This window comes from Canis lupus, chromosome 2, assembly GCF_048164855.1.
Source record: "Canis lupus baileyi chromosome 2, mCanLup2.hap1, whole genome shotgun sequence".
NCBI classification, from domain to species: domain Eukaryota; kingdom Metazoa; phylum Chordata; class Mammalia; order Carnivora; family Canidae; genus Canis; species Canis lupus.
The window spans coordinates 24,872,341-24,895,037 of NC_132839.1; the positions used below are offsets into that span (position 1 = coordinate 24,872,341).

The 22,697-nt window shown below is 35.2% G+C and overlaps 1 protein-coding gene across 2 annotated transcripts in view; it reads left to right on the forward strand.

Moving 5' to 3' along the window:
• EDIL3 (EGF like repeats and discoidin domains 3) overlaps positions 1–21,523 on the forward strand; it is a 393,058-nt gene extending 371,535 nt beyond the window's left edge. For both annotated transcript variants that reach the window (XM_072792939.1, XM_072792940.1), the window contains one exon: positions 18,485–21,523. In XM_072792939.1, coding sequence (XP_072649040.1) covers positions 18,485–18,634 — 150 coding nt within the window. In that variant the 3' untranslated portion in view covers positions 18,635–21,523. The remainder of the gene's footprint in view (positions 1–18,484) is intronic.
• Positions 21,524–22,697: the final 1,174 nt, after the last annotated feature.

Below are 22,697 nucleotides of genomic sequence, written 5' to 3' on the forward strand. Positions count from 1 at the left end.
TTAATAGACTAGGCATTTGCACATTAATGCATTTTATTTCATGATCTCTCTATGAAACGTGTGTAAAATTTTTGTTGGGTTGACCAAGTTACTTGATAGTGTTCAGGTTTTCTATGTTACTGATTTTCTATCTACTTTCCCTATCAATTATGGAAAAAGCAATGTGGAAATCTCCAGCTCTAATTGTGGTGTTCCTGATTTCTTCTTGCAGTTATATCAGTGTTTGCTTGATGTATTTTGTAGCTCTGTTAAAAGATGCCTGAATAAGTGGGACTGTAATGTACACTTGATCAAATAGCTCCTCTATGATTAGAAAATTATCTTTTTATCCCTGGAAATATTTTTTGATCTGGAATCTCCTTTACTGGCATTAAGAGAGGTTCTCCAGCTTTCTTTTGCTTAATGCTATGTTGGTGTGGGGTTTTTTTCATACTTTTACTTTTAACTCATTTGTACCTTATATTTTAAATACATTTCTTCTACAGAATTTTTTTTTAAGATTTCATTTATTTATTCATGAGAGACACACAGAGAGAAAGAAAGAGCGAGCAGAGACCCAGGCAGAGGGAGAAGCAGGCTGCATGCAGGGGACCCTGACGCAGGACTCCATCCCGGGTCTCCAGGATCAGGCCCTGGGCTGAATGCGGTGCTTAACCGCTGAGCCACCCGGGGCTGCCCTTAAATACATTTCTTCTATGCAGCAAAGGAGTTGGGTCTCCTTTTTACAACTTTACTATCTCTGCTTTTTAGTCAGAGCATTTAAACCATTTATATTTGATATGAATATTAATATTATTGGGTTTAAATCTATTATCTTTCTATTTTCCTACTTGTTGCATCTTTTCTACTTCTTTCTTTTCTTCTTTTGGATTCGTAGGATTTTTTAATGATTCCTGTGGGATTTTTTGTTGTTGTTGACTTATTTGCTGTAACTTCTTTTTATTATTGCAGTGATTTCTGTAGAGTTTATAGCATACATTTTAAGCTTACTAGTCTACCTTCAAATTAATGCAGAGCCCCAGAAACCTACCTCTGGAAGCACAAAATAGATCACAACTATAAACCCATATACTTAGGAGCCACACTTATTGTAATACATGATTTTGACATTCCCCACATAAGTTTTACAATAAAGAAATAGGCTCCCACTAGGCAAGTTGGTCAACTATGAGAGTAAGCTGATACTCCGTGAAAAGGATGTAGACCAGAATTCTGATGTGAGACAGTAAATCAGTGTCATCGATCAATATAAAAATTTCTGAAGAATTAAACCATTTTAATATTATAAACATGACAATTAGCTAAGCCTACATCAAGTGGCAGTTTTAAAATTAAATGTAGCCAGTTTATTTATGGTATTATAACTAATTCAGTATGATAAAGAAAAACATTAGATAAGTTTAATATGTATTACTGAAAAAAAAAGAACAAACTCCAATAAACTGTACCTAAGAAAACAGCAATTACTATTATGGTAAAGAAATACTATATGTTTAAGAAGGAAGAGCAAAAGTTCTTTGAACACTTGGAAATATAGGCACTATATATATTATATACACACATATCTCTATGTATGTCTGTATTCCAAAATACTTATATACCAGAGCATACATTTGTATATATCCAAATAATTATTGTGCTTTGTCATTATTACTATTTTTACTAGTTATTTACCTATACAGAAAGCTTTTATGCATAAAAGGTGTGCTCTTCTTTACAGAAGCCCTCTGCAATTTAGCAATTAATTTTTTTCTGAATAAGCCATTTCCTATTGATTCCTAATATTCTTTGTGACTTGTTTTTCATGGTTACTTTCCATAAGGGAAAAAGTCTTCAATATTTACGAGTACAAATTCAGCTACAAACTTTCATCCATGCAAATATTATAAATGAATTGAACGTTTCAAAGCAAAACATGTGCTTGTGAAATGTTTTATGTATGTACATTTCACAAGGAAACATTTACAAAGTTTTCTAATTTTTTTTTGTATCTTTCAGTTTTTATTGACTTCTTGCTCTAATAGATTTTAGGGATGTGGGTGTAGGAATCTGATATAGATTCAGAAACAAGATTACTTCAGAAAAACGATCTCAGAATAATAGCAATTTTCTAGGTTTACCACAAGTGTGTAAATGAAATACTAAAAATGTATGAATGCCGATTTTTTTTTAAAAAATGTATGAATGCCCTTTCTGTTTTTCATTAGTCATAACTGACTAAGCCTCAGGAAAACAACACCAAGGAAAAAGTATACATGTACAGAGGAGTGTCTAATTGTGTGTGTCATTGTATATGGATGTATGTATATGTGTGTGTGTGTGTGTTTATGCCAAAAATCAATTAAAGAAAAATAGATGCCTGTTCTTTTCATTGAAATGTCAGTTTTTCACTATCTTCCCAGAGCCTTTATATGAATTGCATTTACTTTAGCATTTTATTTTTTGACAAAATTCCACATTATATCTTTCATGATGGAGCACATGATGATACTGTCTCATCACAATCTCTAATCTTATTTTTCTCTTTCTTGTCTCCAATATTTTCTAACATTTAACTAACTTTTATATTTCTCCACACTATGAATTCAGATACATTTTTTATTTGAAAGTCAAATGTTCCTTTGCTCTCATGAAAATGACATTTGTTTTATACTCTTGGAACTGGTTTTTACTGCAGTTAGCAGGAAAATTGCAAAATTTGACAGACACTTCCAGTATTTAATTTTTAAGGTTATAAGCCAAAGTAAAACAATAATAAATTTCAGGAAGGGTTCTCATATGGAAAAATTAGAAATGAAAATGGATTTTCTCATCCCATATATTAGTCATAGTGTCATGGTGTTTAAATAAACCTAAATTCACTCCATGGGGGCTTTCTTCTTTGGGAAAAAAGCTGGTAGTATTCTCTCCCCCCTCCCTGAAATTGTCCAGGTTTTTTTAAAAGCATAAATCAAAAATTTGCAACTTCACTCTGGATTTTCTGTACAAGAAAATCCAAAACTGTTTCCAGTAAGATTTTATTGGTCCTTAAAGATCAATGCCACATATTCATCAAGAGCAATCCTGCAACATCTTAGTGAACTCTAATTCACTGATTACCAAAATTGCCTGATCATAGCACTCATGGGGGAGCTTGTTAAAAAATACACGTTTCTGGGTCCTGCCTCTGACTGTGGGGAATCTAAATGTTTCCAGAGGCTCCAGCTAATTTGAATAATAAGCATGTGTAGGAAAGATGACTCTAACTGGCACCAAATTTAAGTTTTTGAAACTAAGTGTAGTTTTGTATTTTTCTAGTCAGAATGGAATGTATTATAATTCTTTAGGACTGGTTGGCCTCTAATTTGTCAGTGGAAGTCAGTATGAATCAATGTCTCAAAAGTAAGTTTAGATTTTAATGTTTGCCAATTCTCTCATGAACAGCAGCAAGTAACATGTATTAGCTTTAAACAAATCTTAAATTTAAATAATAGATTTAAGTAGTTTAGGACACAGATTAGGTGGGAAAGCATCTAGAAGGATGTGGCATTTATCTTCATTCAATCCTGTATTCCACAGACAGTTATTGTCTACTCTGTGTTGGATGTATTGGGGGGGTGGGGGGGGGAACCTGAATATGGCAGTGGCTCAAAGAAATCCTAGTCTAATGAGGAACTCGAGAACGGTAGAAAAACTTTGATTCAGTCAGTTCATTTTGAAGACTCAAAATCCAACCTACCAAGTGTATTATTTGATAAAAATAACTGTAGGAAATAAGTAGCACAAGCTTAGAGTTCTCTAAGAACAATAATAATAATATGATCATAAAAAAACATAATATGATCATTTCAAAGAAGTCTATGACTGCAAAAAAAAAAAATTCTGGTTCTTCTCTACTTCCCTTCTTTTCTCAATATCCTTGTTAAAAAAAAAAAAAAAAAAAGCAGCAACGTCACCAGTCCTTATTAGCAAAGCCTTCATAATCTGCATTGGAGGATATATTCAAATTAATCAGTAATTACAGATGCTGCAGGGTATTCTTTTATTCCTGCTGAAGCTGGCACTCTCCGGTAGCTGAAATTAAATTTGAATATTGAAAGCCTCGGAAGTCCAGCTCCTCAGTGAGGCAGAGGTCAGATGAGATGTCAGTTCAGTAATCAGAGCCATGCTGCTCTTTTGAAATTTGACCTGGGTGAGAAATATGGAACCTCCGGAATCCCCTGGGAGGTAAAGTAAATGGAATCCCCAGTGGCATTCGGCGAGGATTCTAGCAGGGGGAAGTGAAAGAGGATGAATTAGCCTTTCAAGGTGGAGCAGCCACATGTTTCTGAGCAGCAGGATCAAGGACAGAGTCTCTCCATCTCGCATGGAGACCATTAGTCTCATCCACTCAGGGTCTTGTTCCTATTTTCAAATAAGGCTGTGAGAGAAAGGAAAGACGCTGTTTTTCTGAAAGAAGTTTCCAACAGTTAATTGGCTCTACACAAAGCACTCAGCTTCAAAAATAGCAAATTAGTTGTGCCCCTACAAGACAGAGATTTATATGCAGTCACTATAGTGTACTTAGATATTGGGTGAGTGACTTAACTGGAACTAAGTTAAGGAAACAATACCATAGTTTCAGCATTGTCTAAAAATAAAGACAGTGTTATTTAAATAAACACCATCTGGAATCGACTGTTATTTCGAATTTTATATGCTTTCTTTCTTGTCATAATTCAGTATTATGGAACCTGGCTGGGATATGTGTTGGTAGAAAGAACATACAATTAATTGCCTGTATTCCCATAAATGTAGATGTTATCAGATCTTCAAACTCAAGACACAACCTGAGAATGTTTCTTCTGTTTTGGCAGAATATAAAGTTCAATGATGAGCCTGCCATTTTTAATTTTAAATTATATTAAAAAGCCCTGCCCAGGAGTTGATAGGCAGAGAAAGCAGTGAACATCATGAGTCCACTTTTAATGCAAGACAAAAAAAAAAAATGCACAGAACTAAGAAATTATTTTTTTAAGATTTTTATTTATTTATTCATGAGCGACAGAAAGGCAGAGATATAGGCAGAGGGAGAAACCCGATGTGGGACTCCAGGATCACAACCTGAGCCAAAGGCAGATGTGCAACCACTGGGAGCCACCCAGGTGCCTAGAACTAAGAAATTAAAAAAAAAAAACAGTGCAGTCTTAGGGGCTGAAGTGTTCATCAAGACTAAATGAAGGTTGATAATATGGAGAGACTAAATAGTTACTACTATAAACATGTGAATAAAGACATTTAGTTATTGCCATAATTTGTATATACCAACCAAAAAATTCAAGGAGATCCTGTAACTCCCTATGTACCTTTTAAATTTGATGCTTTTGATAAAAAAAAGAATGGAGTCTCTGTAAATTTTACTAAGGTCCCTGACCAAGAAGGCCATGTCTCAAGACTAACCCAGTATAGAAGAACTGATTTATCAAAGTGAAAGTCATTTGTAAACTTAGATCTGCCTGCTGGAATGGGAAAGGACAACCACACTGAACAAATTTAAATTCGGAAAGCAGCGTGTTTCACCAGTGAGAAGTGTGATAGCAGTTAAGGTGCACAGAGAACAGCACGATGGGGACTCACCGATCACAATCCGTTGTGAGATGGGGACTTGGGTTCAGAAACAAGGAAGAAGACTGGATGCAAATCCAGACATAAATAGACAAGGGCAGTTCAGCTACAGGGAAGACTGTATTTCCATTTCCAAATTTAACACAAACTCCCAGTGTTCTGCCTACCCAAAGATGTTTGGTCCTGAATATAGGGTAAAGAAGTTTAAGACAAGGAAAGAAAGGGCAGACCAGGAAATGGGATTTATGGGATGGAGGTGAGCAGGACAAGGGTTAGTAACTTAAATAATTGCAGTTGTAGAATCCAGTAACTAGCTAAATACTGGAGATAAAAGACAAACCAAAATGATAGACAAGCCACAGGAGCAATCAGAAGCTATTGATCTTAAGGAGCTCATTAAGAAGTCATTCCGTTTATTTGGAGACGGCAAAAGAAAGCTGGTTGTCTTTCTTCAAGGATCAATTTTGAAGTTGCAGAGAAAATTCTTTGTATGTCATGCCACAGTCTATGATATTAAAGACAAGCAATGAAACGATATGGTTAATTTTGTTCATGGAAACATTTACCTTTCTTAGATGGCATTTGGATTTTTCAATCTTCATGTAAAACAAAAAACAAAAGCACTGTACTGGTCTGAGGATTCATAAGGTAGTAGGAAAAAACAAGTAAACGTCAGACACAAAAATCCATAAACTCACCAGTATGGGGGTGGGTTGGAAGAAGGAGGAAGGAAAACATCCCTGCCTCTATGACTCCTATTTAGTGACAGATAAAATCCCAGTGCAGATGCTATGAGATATTGTTCTCCATAAGACAGAAGTTTAAGGTGTTAAGTAACAAAAATTCAACCAAGTAAATTTGAAGATCTCATTGGCTTTATGAAATGATTCATGAATGGGCGGCACCCCTTCTAGCAAGTAGAGGGAGCGCAGAGGAGTTGTACAAAATGGAAGGTTTTTATAGCTGGAGAACAGGGCAAGACCTGTATTAGCAAAAGAGGATTGTTGTAGGCAAGGCTGCTTTCCCCTAAAAGTCAAAGCAAGAGGGTCTTATCATGCAGAATTACTTCATCTTCCTCTGGGGCAGTGGAGGGAGCCCTGTGGCAGACTCATTGGCGCCCAGTCAAAAATTCCTGACTGACCAGTTAAGACCACATTTCTGGGGGAGGTTGAAACTGCAATTAGATTAACAAGTAAGCCCCAGTTTACAAACTCGGCCTAACTGATGCCCTTCTGGGCCAGTGGTTTTGTTTTTAACAATGGAGACAGAAGCAAACAATGCAGAGAAATGCAGTGAGGGATGGATATATGTTTTTAATGTGTGTTGATTGTCTTCTGTCCTAAAAACTCAAGAACTTTGTTTCCAGAAAATTTGATAAGCTATCTTAAAATTTGAGACCATGAAAAAAACATGTGAAAACCACAGGAAATATGTTATATAACATGCCATTAAAGTAAAATGTTCATTAAAAATAACTTTCTATTATTACATATTATTATTACATCTATGGCCTGAATTTTCACAGTGCTCAAAAGCCAAAACACTTTAATGTCTTAATTTTTGTCATCCCAATCTACCATCACTCATCAGAAATAATATAAATAAAAATTAAAAATAAAATAAAAAATAAAATAAGTAAAATTAAAAAATATCCGCACTGAAAATTCCGAACATCTCATGTTTATGTTTATGTTAGACCTACCTCTTATTAGACACAATTGTATAGTGACAGTATTCCTCAATGGAATAGAATTACTCATTCTCCTGTTTAGGTCATGCTTGTATATGACTGTGAAAGACCATCAAGTGTTAACCCAACTATAATCTTAGGCATCAATTAAAAAGGTTAACACCCTAAAAATACTGATTAGCGATAGGTCCCCAAGAGAATGGTCAAGGCTAAAAAACTTTTAAAAATTGTTGAAAATTCAAGTATGTAATTATTCATTAAAAAGCAGTAATGAAACTGATTGAAGCAAGAGAGCTTAGCGGAGAAGATTTTTGAGTATTGATTAGAAAAAATAGAGTCTTATTTAATGTGAATCTGGTAGTTATCATTCCCACTATGAAAGTGAGCACTTGATCAGTCTGAGTATAAGAAAAAACTATGTCATTATTCTGATTGTTGGAACTACACATTTCCAGTTGGCTAGAACGCAGCCAAAAGTATGAACCCATTTTATTTCTAAATAATTACCAAACAACTAATATTCTGAATGCTTAATATATTTTGAAGGTGACAAAAATCCCCAAGGACACCAGTTCTACGTGGCAGGCATGCCTTTTTTACTGTTCACCATCATACCAAATCAGCTGTAATGCATGAGACAAAAATCTCTCACTTTCAAAATGAATTAGTATTCTAGTCTTTTTCTACTTTTTCATAGTTTAAATCTGAAAAAGGATAAAAGATATTTGTCATAATTCCATGTTTATGAGAAACTGTGGAAGGATTTCTGGATCTGCCACACCCTATGAAATGACCCATTGGGTAGTGATTCCCATACACTTCCTTTTGTCGGATCTCAAGGAGAAAGCGTATTTACATGTGCTCTCAAGGCACACATCTGTACTAAGCCCCTTGGGGCCCTTTTATAGAGGCAACGCATTTCTCATCATTATAAAGTTTCTGATGTCATTTGAGACACAAAGCTGATTAAAAGATAAGTTCAACAAATAAAAGATGAACCCAACGATTGTACCTGCATGAAAGGAGTATTTTTCCCAGTTTTTCTGCAGAAAGAAAAAGCAACCAGAAGACCAAACATAGGAGTTAATTTCCGGCTTTCCAATAAAGCCAGAAATAGAATTAATTTTGTACAGATAAAAAAATGTTAAATAGCAATAATTAAAGGAAGGCACTCTTCATAAGTGAGTGAAAAAATCACTTTTACATAGCAAAATTTCACTGTTATTTCTTTTCTTCTATTTTGTACTTTACCAGTACCTATGAATATCAGCAAAGGTGATTTTTTTTTTCCTCCCGATGTCAAATATAATTTAATAATCAGTATACCCTCAACACATTGAGACAAAAAGACCCAGGAGCCCCTGACCAAAGTAGAGTTTGTACCTGCTCAGCTCAGGGCCAGAATTCTCTCTGCTTTTTACTTACTGTTGCTAGATTTGGCAAACAAAAGTGTAGCGCACCCTATTAAATTTGAATTTCAGAGGAGTAATGAGTAATTCTATTAGTATAAGTATATCCCAAATCTTCTATCTTGCCACTCTGTCTCCATTGAAGATCTCCTAGATCTTCCAGCTAGACCAGATGTTCTCCTGAGAAAGCACCCAAGAAGGGGGAATAAAGTGAGAATGCCTTTCTTCTATGTCCAGGGAAATATACACACATATGCACAAACCTCACAACCTGCTTCATCTCCGAGGTTCCACATTGCCAGCTCATCATCCAGCTCCAGAATTATCTTCCCCAACTCCCTGATTCTGTTTCTTCCTCAACACCAGTCTGGCTTAGAAGAAACATGGCCAAATGCTTAAGTCACTACCGTGCTCTTTCTTATCGCTCTGTACTAAGTCATTTCTGAACAAAATAGGTGGAGACTCTTTGAAGAGATGTGAAGTGAGGGAAAGGTTCCTAAAATGGGGTGGGAATTATCAGACACCCATTTCTCTACTGCCACATCATTGAAAATCTTCTATGACGGGTAGAGTCAGACTGCAGATTGTTCTGATACAATGCAAAATGGCCTGTGTGATTTAGGAAATTTTGAGATGAACGTTGAGCTTCATTAGAGAAGCAGACTGTTTGTACTTTTATAGAAAAGAAGAAAGGCATTTCTACATTTCTGATGTTAGACTAAAAAAGAAAAAAATTAGATGGTCTTGCTATCCAGATACTCTTGGTAATATCTCCTATAGATAGGTATCTTTGAAAAGCAGATAATATTTCAGTTCTTTTTTTTTCTGTAGGAATATTTCTTATGGCAATCAAAAATCTGACTGCTAGAGAGAGGGTAGTTTAAATCTCTAGCCACAGTTTAGAATGGCATATTTTATGTTTCATAAATCTTTATAGGCAATCATCCTATGCGATATATTGGCTAGGATATTCTTGTTTCCTAAGGAGACTTTCATCATAAAAGAAGTTAAATATGGTGGTGTGTCCTACCTACTAAATGACTTCTAGACTGAGTATTCCAAATGCCACCAAATGTGGGAGAAAGAAGGTAACATCAACAGAGTTAGAAAGTTTTGCTTTGATTTTTCTCGGTGTCTTTTTCCAGGGTTAAGACTTAACATAACTCTTATGAATTTCTCAGGGAGGCTCTTCTAGCTCTTTGTAAGAAGTGGCCAGCTCCCCAGCTACTTGGAGGTGAGGCTATGCAAGAAAAGCACAGAAGGAATGGAGGTGGCTACCCTTTCCCCATTCCCCTTCCTCTCTCATCTGCCTGGGTTGGATCTCAGCAATTCCTTAGCTCAACTTGTGACTCTAGCAGTGGACTAGGGGATCACAGGTATAATCTATGGCAGTTTACCAGTAATAGGGTCTTTGGCCATTACTGTGGAGAGTTAGATCCCTTCATCTCAGATCTCTGTGAGTCGGTTGAGCCCTTCTATGAGAGACCAGAAATGAAGAGTTCTAAAAAATTCTCCCGGGGATCCCTGGGTGGCTCAGCGGTTTAGTGCCGCCTTCGGCCCAGGGTGTGGTCCTGGAGTCCTGGGATCGAGTCCCACATCAGGCTCCCTGCATGCAGCCTGCTTCTCCCTCTGCCTGTGTCTCTGCCTCTGTGTGTGTGTGTGTCTCTCATGAATAAATAAATAAAATCTTAAAAAAAAAATTTATCCCAAAGCTGTGCAATTTCCTCCTCTTTCCCAAAACTCCCAACCCCCAGAGTATTAAAGAGGAATGACTCTTAGAAAGATATCACAGCCCTCTTTTCCAGTCAAGAATTAAATATCAGCCAACCAGCTTTCTCATCAATTACAGGAAAATGAAAGAGTGTGTGACCGTTTGAAAAGCAATAAATGACCCTTTATTGTTAGAGTAGAAAGTAAAAGACAACATATTTGTATTTTTTTGACCAGTTATTATTAGAGTCTTTCACTGGTGCATTTTGAAGGGTAAAAAGAAAAGTGTAACAGAGAAAACAATAGAGTGCAGATAACACTGCAAGAACTCTAAGTGAACATCAAATTTGTGGTTTAGTAAAAATTTTGGGGATATAATCAGAGATTTATATACACTAGGAACATGAAGCAAAGCCAGATCAGTTCAGTGAAATGTAGCATTCCCTGAAGCCAAAGATCTACTTTTTTACATAATTACAAAAGAGAGCAAACTTCAGAGCCACAAGAAATCTCCTGAGGGCAACAATGGGAGTGGAATTCATTTTCTCAGAGAATCCATATATTCATTTTAATGGTTTAAAATGATTCATGCAGTAGTGGAAGAAAGACATGGAACTTGTCCCCATGTTTTTCTTCTACTTCCCCCATCAAACAAAAATGTTCTGTAATTGGACCTTTGAAGTTAAATCTTTGGATAGGCAGTTTGAAAGCCTCATATAATTTCATTGAGGGAGCTTGAGAAGCAGAGAAATTTCTGAAGGAACGAAGGTCCAGATTTTTTTAAAGGGCTTGTGGAACAAAATAACATTTTGAAAGGAACACAGATAAAAATTGGTATCAAATATGAAATATGGTACAGAATGATTTATATATGTCACCATGTTCTGCAGCTTTCAGAAAACCTGCCAGTTTCCCAGGGGATTTCAAATTAATCCCTAGTAGATGGCCAAAGTAATATTCCCCAAGGACTATAGAAGCTTTTGCAGAAATGATATTAAAGAAATATAGAAGAATGAAGATGTTGAGTTGTTTTGTTACTCAAATATGTAAAAGAACAAGTAATGCTAGTAACTTGATGTATTTATTAGGTGTATGTTCATGAGAATAAACATCACCTAGAAAATAGAAATAAAAAGAGAAAGTAAAATGGAGAGAGTAGAGCCTAACAATAAGAGATTTTAGAAAGTGTACTCAAGGGCCACAATAAATAAATTTCAGAAAATTGTCGTGTTAAAATTTATTCAAAGAATCATAAAAGAATAAGTTCACAATTAATTTTGAAACCTGAGTATCTCTGACAGGCCTGGTACATAATGTTGAGGAAGTTTGGGGCTCAATTCTTTCAGACAGTTGAGATCCCTTTTCAGACTAATCAATGGTACAAGTATCAAAAAGTCCTCTGTAAAACCTATAGCCCTTCAGCATCAATTACTCATTGCAAAGTTTGGGAGTTCCCAAATCTACTCTCACTTCAGACCTCAGTTGCAAGTAGAGGTCCCCAAGACCACTTCAGGTTTGATGATAGCTCAATAGAAGGATTCACAGAACTCACTTAAAACTATTATACTGGCAGTTACAGTTTCTAAAAGCGAAAGGATTCAGATAAAAATCAGCCAAGAAAATAGGCATATGGAGCAGAATCCAGGAGAGTTTTAGGCTGAGCCTTCAGTTGTTTACTCTCAGAATCTTAAACAATGCTAACTTCCCTCAGCAACGATGTGTGACATACAATATGCAGTAAGTATTGCCAACCAGGAATCCAACCACCTCGACCTTGATGTTCAAAGTTTTTATTGAAGCTCAGTCATGTAGACATGGTTTACTACCTGCAAGGCAGACTTTAGTCTCCAGCCCCTTCCTTGGTCAAGCTGGTCCAAAGCCCCTACCATAAATCACATTGTTCAGCATAAACTACCTGGTGTGGCCCAAGGCTCCCATGTAAACAAACACAGTCTTATCACGCAGAACTTCCCAAGGGTTTATAGATTATCTCCCAAAAGTCAGACTTCCTTTTGGATGAGGTTAAGATTATATGGCATGCTCATATTACACAAAGTTGTATGATCCTTACTCTCCTCAGTGAAATGACATGTGTCTGCCAACACTATGACTATATTAGATTGGACACACCTTGAGTGTGTACAGATATGGTCACGTGCTGATAAATTGTTTCGGTTGGCTATGGCCTTACTTCAGCTGCACCTTTGGAAGGCAGTATTCTATTCAAGAATGCTTCGGGCTGGAAGACACTGAGGCGGCTCCCTGTACCTCTCTGCCAATGAGGATTTTTGCTGCAGCATTGTTGGGATGTGCTATAGTGAGGACTCATCCCCCAACTCATTCCACTACAGACTGATGATCAGTTGTTAACCCAATCTCCGAACTCCAACAAAACCCTTTCTTTATGTGTGTGTGCACCTCTTAGAATGTGATTCTCAATATGCACTATTTTTCAAGGAACATTTCCTAGAATATTGGAATTTACCTGGAAACTTATTTGTTTCCTTATTACATCTGAAAGAATGTACTTATATTTAGACTAATTTTGTTACGGAGTTTCATTGGTTTAGTGGAATTGATTGGAGAGAAAACCATCAAGAATGATATACCAGCCATTCAATCATGAAATGGTTTCAGGATCCTGATAAATTTTCCTAGAAAATTGAATTCACTGAATAATAGCTAGAGTCTATGTAAGCTAAAATAATCAAACTTTGGTTTAAGACTTCTTATATCCAATCACTAACAGAAGTTTCATACATGTAAAACTTCCAATAGGATTTCCTTTTAAGGTGATGTATATTTATCCCACTTACAGTTTTCTGTAAATTATAACACAATAATTTGTGTGTTACTTTCTAATGAAAAGTTTTGATTTTAGGAATGCTTTAATATAGGGCAAACTAGAACATAAATTGAATATTAGTCTAAAAGACATAGAATGAAAAAAAAATAAAAATTAAAGACATAGAATGAGAAACAACTGAGATCTTCTTATAAAGACTATCCAAATAGATAAATATTGTTTTTGTGCATTAGACCTTAAGTCATTAGAGCATTGATTCAAGTTGAAACTCTGAAATTTTTGACAGTCCAAAAGAAATTCAAGTAATGTTAATAATAGGTATGTAAAAATGACTTTTATGATGCTGAACCATAAACTAATAAGTGTAAGTCCTTTATGTCACCCACAAAAGTCAGATTTTATACTCACATAATACATAAATGGTTACTTTATGAAATAGATACTTAAATTCTATGTCCACTAAATTTTCAATATTTTATATAGACCATAATCTTAACTACAAATTGCTATTTTTAAAATGTCATGATTCAATAAAATGAAATAAAATTGGAATAAATATAAATGTCTACATCCACTATAAATCTATTTTACAAGTAAGTAAAACATTACTTACTCAATCCTGGCTCAAGAGAAATTCTATGAAAAAGTTCTAAGTTTTTTTAAACATTAGTCATCAATCATGACAGAAAATGTAACATAATTGTTTTAAATTTTAGACTACATTGATAGAGGTATTGTACCCGAAACAAAGGTACACTCTGTATTTTGAGCCACTCAGGTCATAACTACATACTATGTCCAAATAAATACCATAGTTTAATCGAGTCATAGTTAAAGCAGAGGGTATTCAATGCAATGCAATCAAGATGATTAGTTTGAAAATCATCTTACATGAGGAATATTTTTAAGCAACCACAAATGTTGAACCTATAGCACTAATTTTGAGTTTATGAGAGACTTGTGTTAATTATTATCAAATAAACCTAAAAGTATTTTTCTTTTGATAGATACCATCTATGCTTGTTGAGAATAAAGCACTAGGATCAATAGATGGAAATTAGAAAGAGATATATGTCAGCCTAACTCAAGGGCAGATTTTCAAAGTGTCTAAATACATAACTGTTATATTGAGAAGTTGCATTACCATTGCTGGAATTTCCATGTCAGAAAAGTTAGAGGAAAGTTGGTGCTGGCAGATTCTTTTCCAAGGCTCAGATTCTTCCACTCCATGAGTAGAATTACATAAAAACAGTGTTTCTTGGGGCGACTGGGTGGCTCAGTGGTTGAACCTCTGCCTTTGGCTCAGGTTGTGATCCCAGAGTCATGGGATCGAGTCCCACGTCGGGCACTCTGCATGGAGCCTGCTTCTCCCTCTGCCTGTGTCTCTGCCTCTCTCTCTCTGTGTCTCTCATGAATAAATAAATTAAATATTTAAAATAAAACCAGTGTTTCTCAGGGATCAGAGCTGGAAAAGACTTTGTTTCTAACTACTTTATAAGCATTCTGGATGAAAGAAAACAGAATTGAAATTGTATATGCTGAATAATTTTTTTTCTCTTTTTCACTCCTCCCTCCCTCCCCATACAAATGCTGCTCTAGGGTAATAGATTTTTATCTTTGTCTATAATCCTTTAAGGGTATTAGATCAGTGTACAGACATAGTCAATGAAGCCAGTGGTGTGTTTGACACCATTGCTAAGGCAAATGCAAACAATAGCTTATTCAAGCCTTGCATTTTCACAATATGTGGAATCCCAGTTATAGTTCTAGTCTCCACATATCAAAAGTAAAATAATGAAATCTAGAAAGGGGAGAACAAAAGGCCATAGGGAAGAACTGATGGTAACCTGAGGCCTTGCTAAAATATGACTCATTAGCTTTGAAGAGCTCAGGGAGGCCATCTAAAAAATACTTAAAATTGCTGGTTATTTGGATGACATGAACATAAATTCCAAAAGGTTAGAACAATGGGAGTGTCTTTAAAATCTTTTTTTTTTTTTTTTAAGATGTATTTATTTTAAAGAGAGAGAGAAGTCTCAAGCAGGAGTAGGGGCAAAGGGAGAAGGGGAGAGAGAATCCCAAGCAGACTCCCTGCTGAGCACAGAGCCCAATGCAGGGTTTGATCCCAGGACCCTGAGATCATGACCTGAGCCAAAACCAAGAGACTGACCCACTGAGTCACTCAGGTGCCCTTCTCTTTAAATCTTTTAATGCATTATTTAGGACAGATAAAAAGAAATATATCTTCTGAGACCAGATGACATTCTAAATAAATAGAATGTGCAAGAAATCCCCTCAAGAATTCCTCAACAGTTGTGAAATGCAGTTATACATCACGGCTACTACGTCATCCTTCTGATGGTGTCATGAAGGATGATCCTGCCTTTTTGGCAGTCTCCCATTGATGACATCTACTCTGGCCTGAATAGACTATTGTCCCTAGTGAAGAATGACAAGTCTCATCTTACAAAAAAAAAAAAAAAAAAATTAAAACTTTGCTGGAAGCAACATTTAATAGTTTTATCTGACAGTCTTTCTGTGTTGAGATTTGAATCCTCATTAGAATATGATTTGAATTTTAAGTAGTATCATAGGAGAGTTGACATTGAAAAACGGAATCCAAGAGCTCAGACACATGGAGGCAGTTGCAATTCTCTCTATTATTATCTAGGCTGTAACTGAAAGCCTCTCCCAAGTACCTTCAGCGTCTTTTTCTTGAGGGCCTTGTATGCTGGGGAAAGCCTGAGAGATCCCTAAGCATTATCATGTCTGAGTGCATCAGCAAACTTGTCATCAGCTAATCAGCTAAGCCTCCTCCTGAAACTGAAGCATATGCATACTCTTTTCTAAAAACTTCTCAAACTATTTTTCTCATATACAGTTTTTCCCTTCTATATGGAGGTATGATGTTTTCCATCAGTCTTCAGACTTTGCTTTCCGTTGAGGTGCTTATAGCTCTGAAGTGTGTCTGTGAAAGCACGTTTCTAGAATTTTTACACATTTTTAAAAGTCAACTAAGAATACTGAATTTGCATTCCTTTGCTGGGTGAAACACTGAAATAGCATTCTTAAGCAAGATCTTCCTAGTGCTGGAGACAAGAAAACAGGACATGGGCCACAGGTTTGTACAGCAAGTTCAAGATGTCATGCTAGAATTTGCAAGTATGTGCTTTGTGTTCTCTGCTGTGTCATTACCGGGAGACCTCCCAAAATAAAAGCACATCTTTGCTACCTTCAGGCCATGGTTTGGGTGATTCCAACATAGACTGTGGCTGCTTTTCTGTGAACATTTTTGTTTTTTAAGTTATACGGTCTTATGAAACTTCATTTAATTTTTTTAATGAGCACTCAAATATCTATGACTTTCACACCTTAAATCAGAAGTGTCACAGCTGTATGCAGTTTCAGGGCTGATGTAGCTTCTCTAAATGTATTCTCCATTATAAAAGATGAGTGTAACTAATAATTCAAGTATTTATTTCTGGGTTGATATTTTCTTATTGAAACTCGCGCTGAAGACCAGTGACTTAAAAGAAAATTATTTCTTACTGTATATCCTTCCCAAGAAGAGGTATAGCTCTATGTTTTGGACTGTTACAGATCTTGTGATGAAAGTTAATGAATTTAAGTTATATTATTCCAAAGATACACATTAAGTTCTCTAGCAGGGCTTTGAAATTGGATTTGAGATTCTATATTAAATTGTAACACCACAGTCTCGATGAAGCATTTGAATCCAACATCATATGTCAGAAAAAATGTCAGGGAACCGTAGAAGGTACTCTCTTATTTTCCGCTTTTGCAATGACAACCCCTCTAAGGATTTTTGGTGAGTGTCTGTGTGGTATGTCCTATACATGGGAGCTTCTGCTAACAGAGACACTGTTATTTACTAGCACATTTAAATCCAGAATTAAGACTTGCTTGGTCAATGCAAAGCCAGAGCATTGCTGAGGATAAAATTCCTATCAAATAAAAATGGATTCAGGGATGCCAGGATGATGAATTCTAGAGTTGGCACGGTTCAGTATTCTCTTCCTCAGCAAATATTTATTCAAAAATCACCTTTGAGGTATATTTTGTGTCAGGTTGAAAAATTGTTTCCCACCAGGTGGGGATGGCACTTTGCATTTGCCCTCAATGACACAGAATCTGTCCATGGACCCAACAGAAAGATTACCCCATCTTGTCTGTTGCCTCTATTAATCAGTGCCATGCTGACTGATGCCTTCAAGAAGATATCTTTATTTTTCCCTATCCAGGAGACCTTTTGTGATCATCTGAGACTGAATCAACTTATTCTAGAAGGACATTTTTAAAGCATTTCCTTTAGTTTTAGAATGTTCAAAGATATGGGTTAAATATTCCAACATATAGTGATGGAGCTTCTTATTCTTTTCTTCCTTTGGGGAATTTTTGTTTCAGGTCTCCTTGTAGCCATATAGTCATGTTTTGATCTCAAGCAAGAAAGAAATTATCTTCCAATTATAAGATGCCTCATAAAGTTAAAAAGGAAAATTCTGAAGAGATTTTCCCTATCCTATTTGAGCTCAAATGAAATTTGTGAATATAAAAGTTAGAAATTACTTCAATAAGTGTTCAGAATCTATAGTTTAAAAATGATAAAATCTTCAAGTAAGTAAATATTATGAAAGCATGAATTTCTCCCAAAGTAACATGTAATTTAATGTCATTCCTATCAGGGTCCCAGTGTTCTGACTTTGTTTTTTCTGAAACAAGCACTTTCCAAAGTTATTATAAAGGTCTCTTTGGAGGAAAAAAAAAAAAAGGCGGGGGTACATAAAATGCTCAAAAAAAGAAAAAAGCTTTGAAACAAAAGAAGAATGTTGGAGAAGAATCCAGTGCCAACATGTCAGGACATTATGTCTCAATGATCACAACTGTGTGGTAGGAATTCAGGAATGAATAGGCTTAGAAACAAGCAAACAGGGATCCCAGGGTGGCTCAGAGGTTGAGCATCTGCCTTCAACTCAAGTCGGGATCCCGGGGTATTGGGATCAAGTCCCACATCAGGTTCTTCGCAGGGAGCCTGCTTCTCCCTCTGCCTGTGTTTCTGCCTCTCTCTCTCTGTCTCTCATGAATAAATAAATAAATAATCTTAAAAAAAAGAAGAAGAAGAAGCTGTAATCCTATGTTTTGAAAAACATGATTAGTTTTCAAATCTCACATTTGGGAGAAAAGTTTCCAAACAAGAAAATGATTAAAAAAATAATTCCCAAGAAAGAGAAGGCTATATGATTGATACTCTTTGCTCTTTTCTACTAGGTTTTCCAGGGCAATTTTGACAATGATACCCACAGGAAAAACGTCATCGACCCTCCGATCTATGCACGGCACATAAGAATCCTTCCCTGGTCCTGGTATGGGAGGATCACGCTGCGGTCTGAGCTGCTGGGCTGCACAGAAGAAGAGTGAGGAGACTCCACACCCCACAACCCTCCTCTCTCTCTCTCCCTAAAAGTATCTCCTTGGAATGAACTGTGCAAAATCTGTAGGAAAATTGAATGGGATTTGTCATGAAAAAGTGCTCAAATTATGGTAGGCCACTAACTGTCTTTAAGGAGGTCTAAGCCTGCCTTTTCAATGGTTTCATTTGATTTTCATCGTTTAAATTTCTTACGCAACATCACATTAACTTGTGAATTACTTTTGTCATTGTTTTCTAAATTATTTGCAATGGTTGAAATAATATTAAGGAAAGAAAGTAGCACTCTTGATAGCAAGGGTAAAAAGAAACCTCATAGGTATCAAATAAAAGCAAGAGTTGATAGAGCTTTTATAATCAATACTCAATGAATTCTTATAAAAGGAATACTGCGATGTTAGCAATAAGGTTTTTTTTCTTCTGTGATGACTCTACATTATTCTAATTGTTTTCCCCTGTGCCTACCAAACACTGTCAGTGTTGATAACAGAATTTTGAAGAATCTGTAACATGCAGTATTAATATTATAATTCTCATTTTACTTTCATTGTTTCTAATCAAATATATTATGTGATCTTTTTTCCTTTTTTGTTCTATTCTATATTCTTTATATTGTGTATTGACTGAATAAGTCAACATTTTTTTCTAATTCAGTTTTTCCCTATTATTTGCCTAAGAGAAGTTTTATCTCTGTGTGTGTATGTGTATGTATGCATATATATGTATACATATATGTGGAACATGATTGCATATCACCAGATTGATCATATTTAATATTAGTAGAATGAATCTGCAGCTCTATTTTTGAAGGAAGCTATAACTATATAATTTCCAAATACTTCCTTTATAAAAAATCCAGTACTACCATTTTGCAAAATAAACAACAAAAAAGTAATATTATGTCCCTTTAAGCCAGATTTTAAAACTTTGTTTTGATGGTATTTACATAGCCTTCTCTTTCCTTTAAATAATAGAATAATGAATTCTTTGTCTATTTAGAATTTTTTTAGCAAGCAAGTATTAACACAGTGCTGCATAGCCTGGCCAAGCATACTCATCATTTCTTTGTTCATCTCTGCATTTTCTGTGTAACTAGAATTTTATTGAGACTTGAATGAAACTGGTAGCAGTTTCCCAGGAAAGCATATTGTGTAGTTATTTGTGAAAAGTATTTACTAATGACAAAGTAGTAGATCATTTTAAGATGAAAATTGATTTCTATTTATTTTGCTTCGGAGGTCCTGAAAAAATAAACAATTATCGTAACAATTAGTTTATTGATGATGGAGGTTTAAATGACATGTGTCTCAAATTAAAGCTCACACTGCCTCCATAAAAGTCCTCAACATCTAATTTATAAGCTTTACAAGTATTTATTTTACAAGGCTTAGACACAGAATTATTGGAGTTTTAAAGTAAGGGACCTGGAAAAGAAAGTGTGGTATGTGTACAAAATGTTAAAGTCCTGTGCAACACTGCAAAGTTTTTTTTCCCCCTCTATTATTTGTGCTGCATAACAAAAGCCACTAGACTGTTATTGTCTTGTCTGTCCATGTGTTAACAGCATTTCTTAATGATGTAAATATGAAGTGGTCTTCAATCATTGTGAAGAATTTAAAGGGAAAGTCAATCATAATGGCATTTTTAATAAGAGCAAAATTAGGACTGGCTGGCCACACATTTGTCCTATGCCCACAGGCTTTCTATTTCAGGTTCTTATAAAATCGTTGATTTGAAGCATCTGAAATGGTGATCATTTTTCAGCATCTTTCACAAACAAAATCGTTAGGTCCACTATATTGCTTTTTTCAGACAACTTTAAAATTAGCAATTAAATCTTTTTAATTTCCTAAATGTTAAAGTCATACTACAAATAATTACTTAGGTCCAAAAATATACACACACTTACTGTCTAGCCAATGCCTTTTATTTCTTTAGACATTTACTGTCCCACCAAATCCCTAGCCATTTCCCTTTGCAGACTATGCACGATTCTTCATTCTTAACAGAGTATGTTTTAGAAATCATGAGTATTGCTTTGTAATGACTTCCTCAAAATTATTCATGGCTTCTTGTGATGCTTTGAATTTTATTTTACTGATACCTTTTTAAACTAATATTATCAAAGGGAGTTTGTCAAAATTATACTTCATACCTTTTAGAAATACATTGAAATGGCTTTCTCTTGCTTGTGCATCGTCTCTCTGCTCTCTGTGCTCTTCACCCACATGGCATGACCAACGGGCTATCTATTTGTTCCATGATGCCTCAAATTCATGATAACAAAGGGATTCCCACACGTGGTGATGTTAACAATTCCTATGAAGTAGTATGTAGCTTTTGTGTCATTCGTATCAATGACATCAAAGGGAAACAAATTTATTCTATTTAAATTCACACTAAAACAAGCAAAATCTTGTATGCAGAACACACACAAGAATCGCCTAGTCTTCACTATATTGAGTAGCTATAATATGCTAATTTTAGACTCTCTGAAATTAACATTTTAAACATCTCCATTTTATCTATATCCTGTTGAAAACACTTATCATAGTCACTAATTCTAATTTCAGGGTTGACTTTCTCTTTCTGAATGGCTTCAGAGAATTGGTGTGAACTTTGAAGACTTAGGGTACTAATGATTGTATCTTTGCTAGTCAACAAATAATGAAACATAATACTCACTGCTGGCATCTGATATGTCAGTAAGTAGAGAAGTGACTAAGACACAAATAACCTTTGCAAACTCTCAAGCTGTGTAATATTCCAATGTTGTTTTTTTTTCTTTGTATATATACTTAAATCATGTAGGATGTTGTAAAATTAGTATGACCGTGTCTAGTCTTCAAACTTAAAATAAAACTTTTGAAAATCTGGGATACCTTTGAAGCAGTTGTAATTAAACACGTTTGTAAGAATACACATATTGTCTGAATGCCCACTACTCGTAACTACACGCTTGAGGTACTTTTTCTTTGTATAAGATAATTAAGCAAATGCATTGAAAAAAAACAAATTACAATAGCCTCCAAATACACATTGATATTAGTTAACTTGGATTTTCCAAAATTATTAAAATGTGTGCATTTCTCCCACTCCTTTTAGCTCTGGAAAATTTATTGGAATATTGATTACCCAAAGTCATTTTATTTGCTTCATTCATATTTAATGTCGTGTGTTCCAGGATTGATCTGCCCATTGTTAATCACATGCCATTGCTATCATTTCCACTGTTTTTTAAGTACCTGATTCTCAGGAGCATAATGGAGAGATCCAGTCAACAATAGTAAGCAATCACACAAACATTAATAATATATTTACCCATGTAACTTCAGCTATTGCTTAAAGATAGTCAGAACACTTGGTTTCTTCATAAACCTCGTCTCTGCCTCTCTGGAAGCCATGGGTAAAATATTAAGTCTGGGTTCTTCCCACTTCTTAGATATGTTCTTAAGATTCAAAAATTTAAGTTATTAAATGTTGATTCCTTAGTTGTGTTTCAGTGCATCTCTGATAGTTCTCAGTATCAACTTGTTATGTGTATTTATGTAGTCATGCATGTTCTATTTAACTGCATTTGAATGTAAATGCTTCAGTGGGATTCCATTGCTTGCCTAATTTTTTCACATATACAAATATGCTTTACTCCCCAAAATTCATACGTTGAAATCCTAACCCCCTAATATATATGTGATATATATATATATATCATATTGCATATATATTTAAGAAGGCCAATAAAGAATCAGGGCATCTCTATGGGTAAAAGTTCATTGTGATAGAATAATAACTCAATAGAAAATTTTCAGTTATGAAGCTCTTAAAATTACTGATTCAAGATGTGGAAAAAATAGAAACATTTAGAATTCCAAGGAGGAAAATCTGACCATGTTGAAATTTGTTTCAAAAATCTATCATGAATAACATCATGAATGGAAAATACTCTCTCTATTTAACCTAAAAGTTTAAAACATCTAGCACTTCGACTGTGAGTACATGATTTTAAGTAAATACTTTGGTAAAGAAACAATTTTTACTGTCCGTGATGCTGTG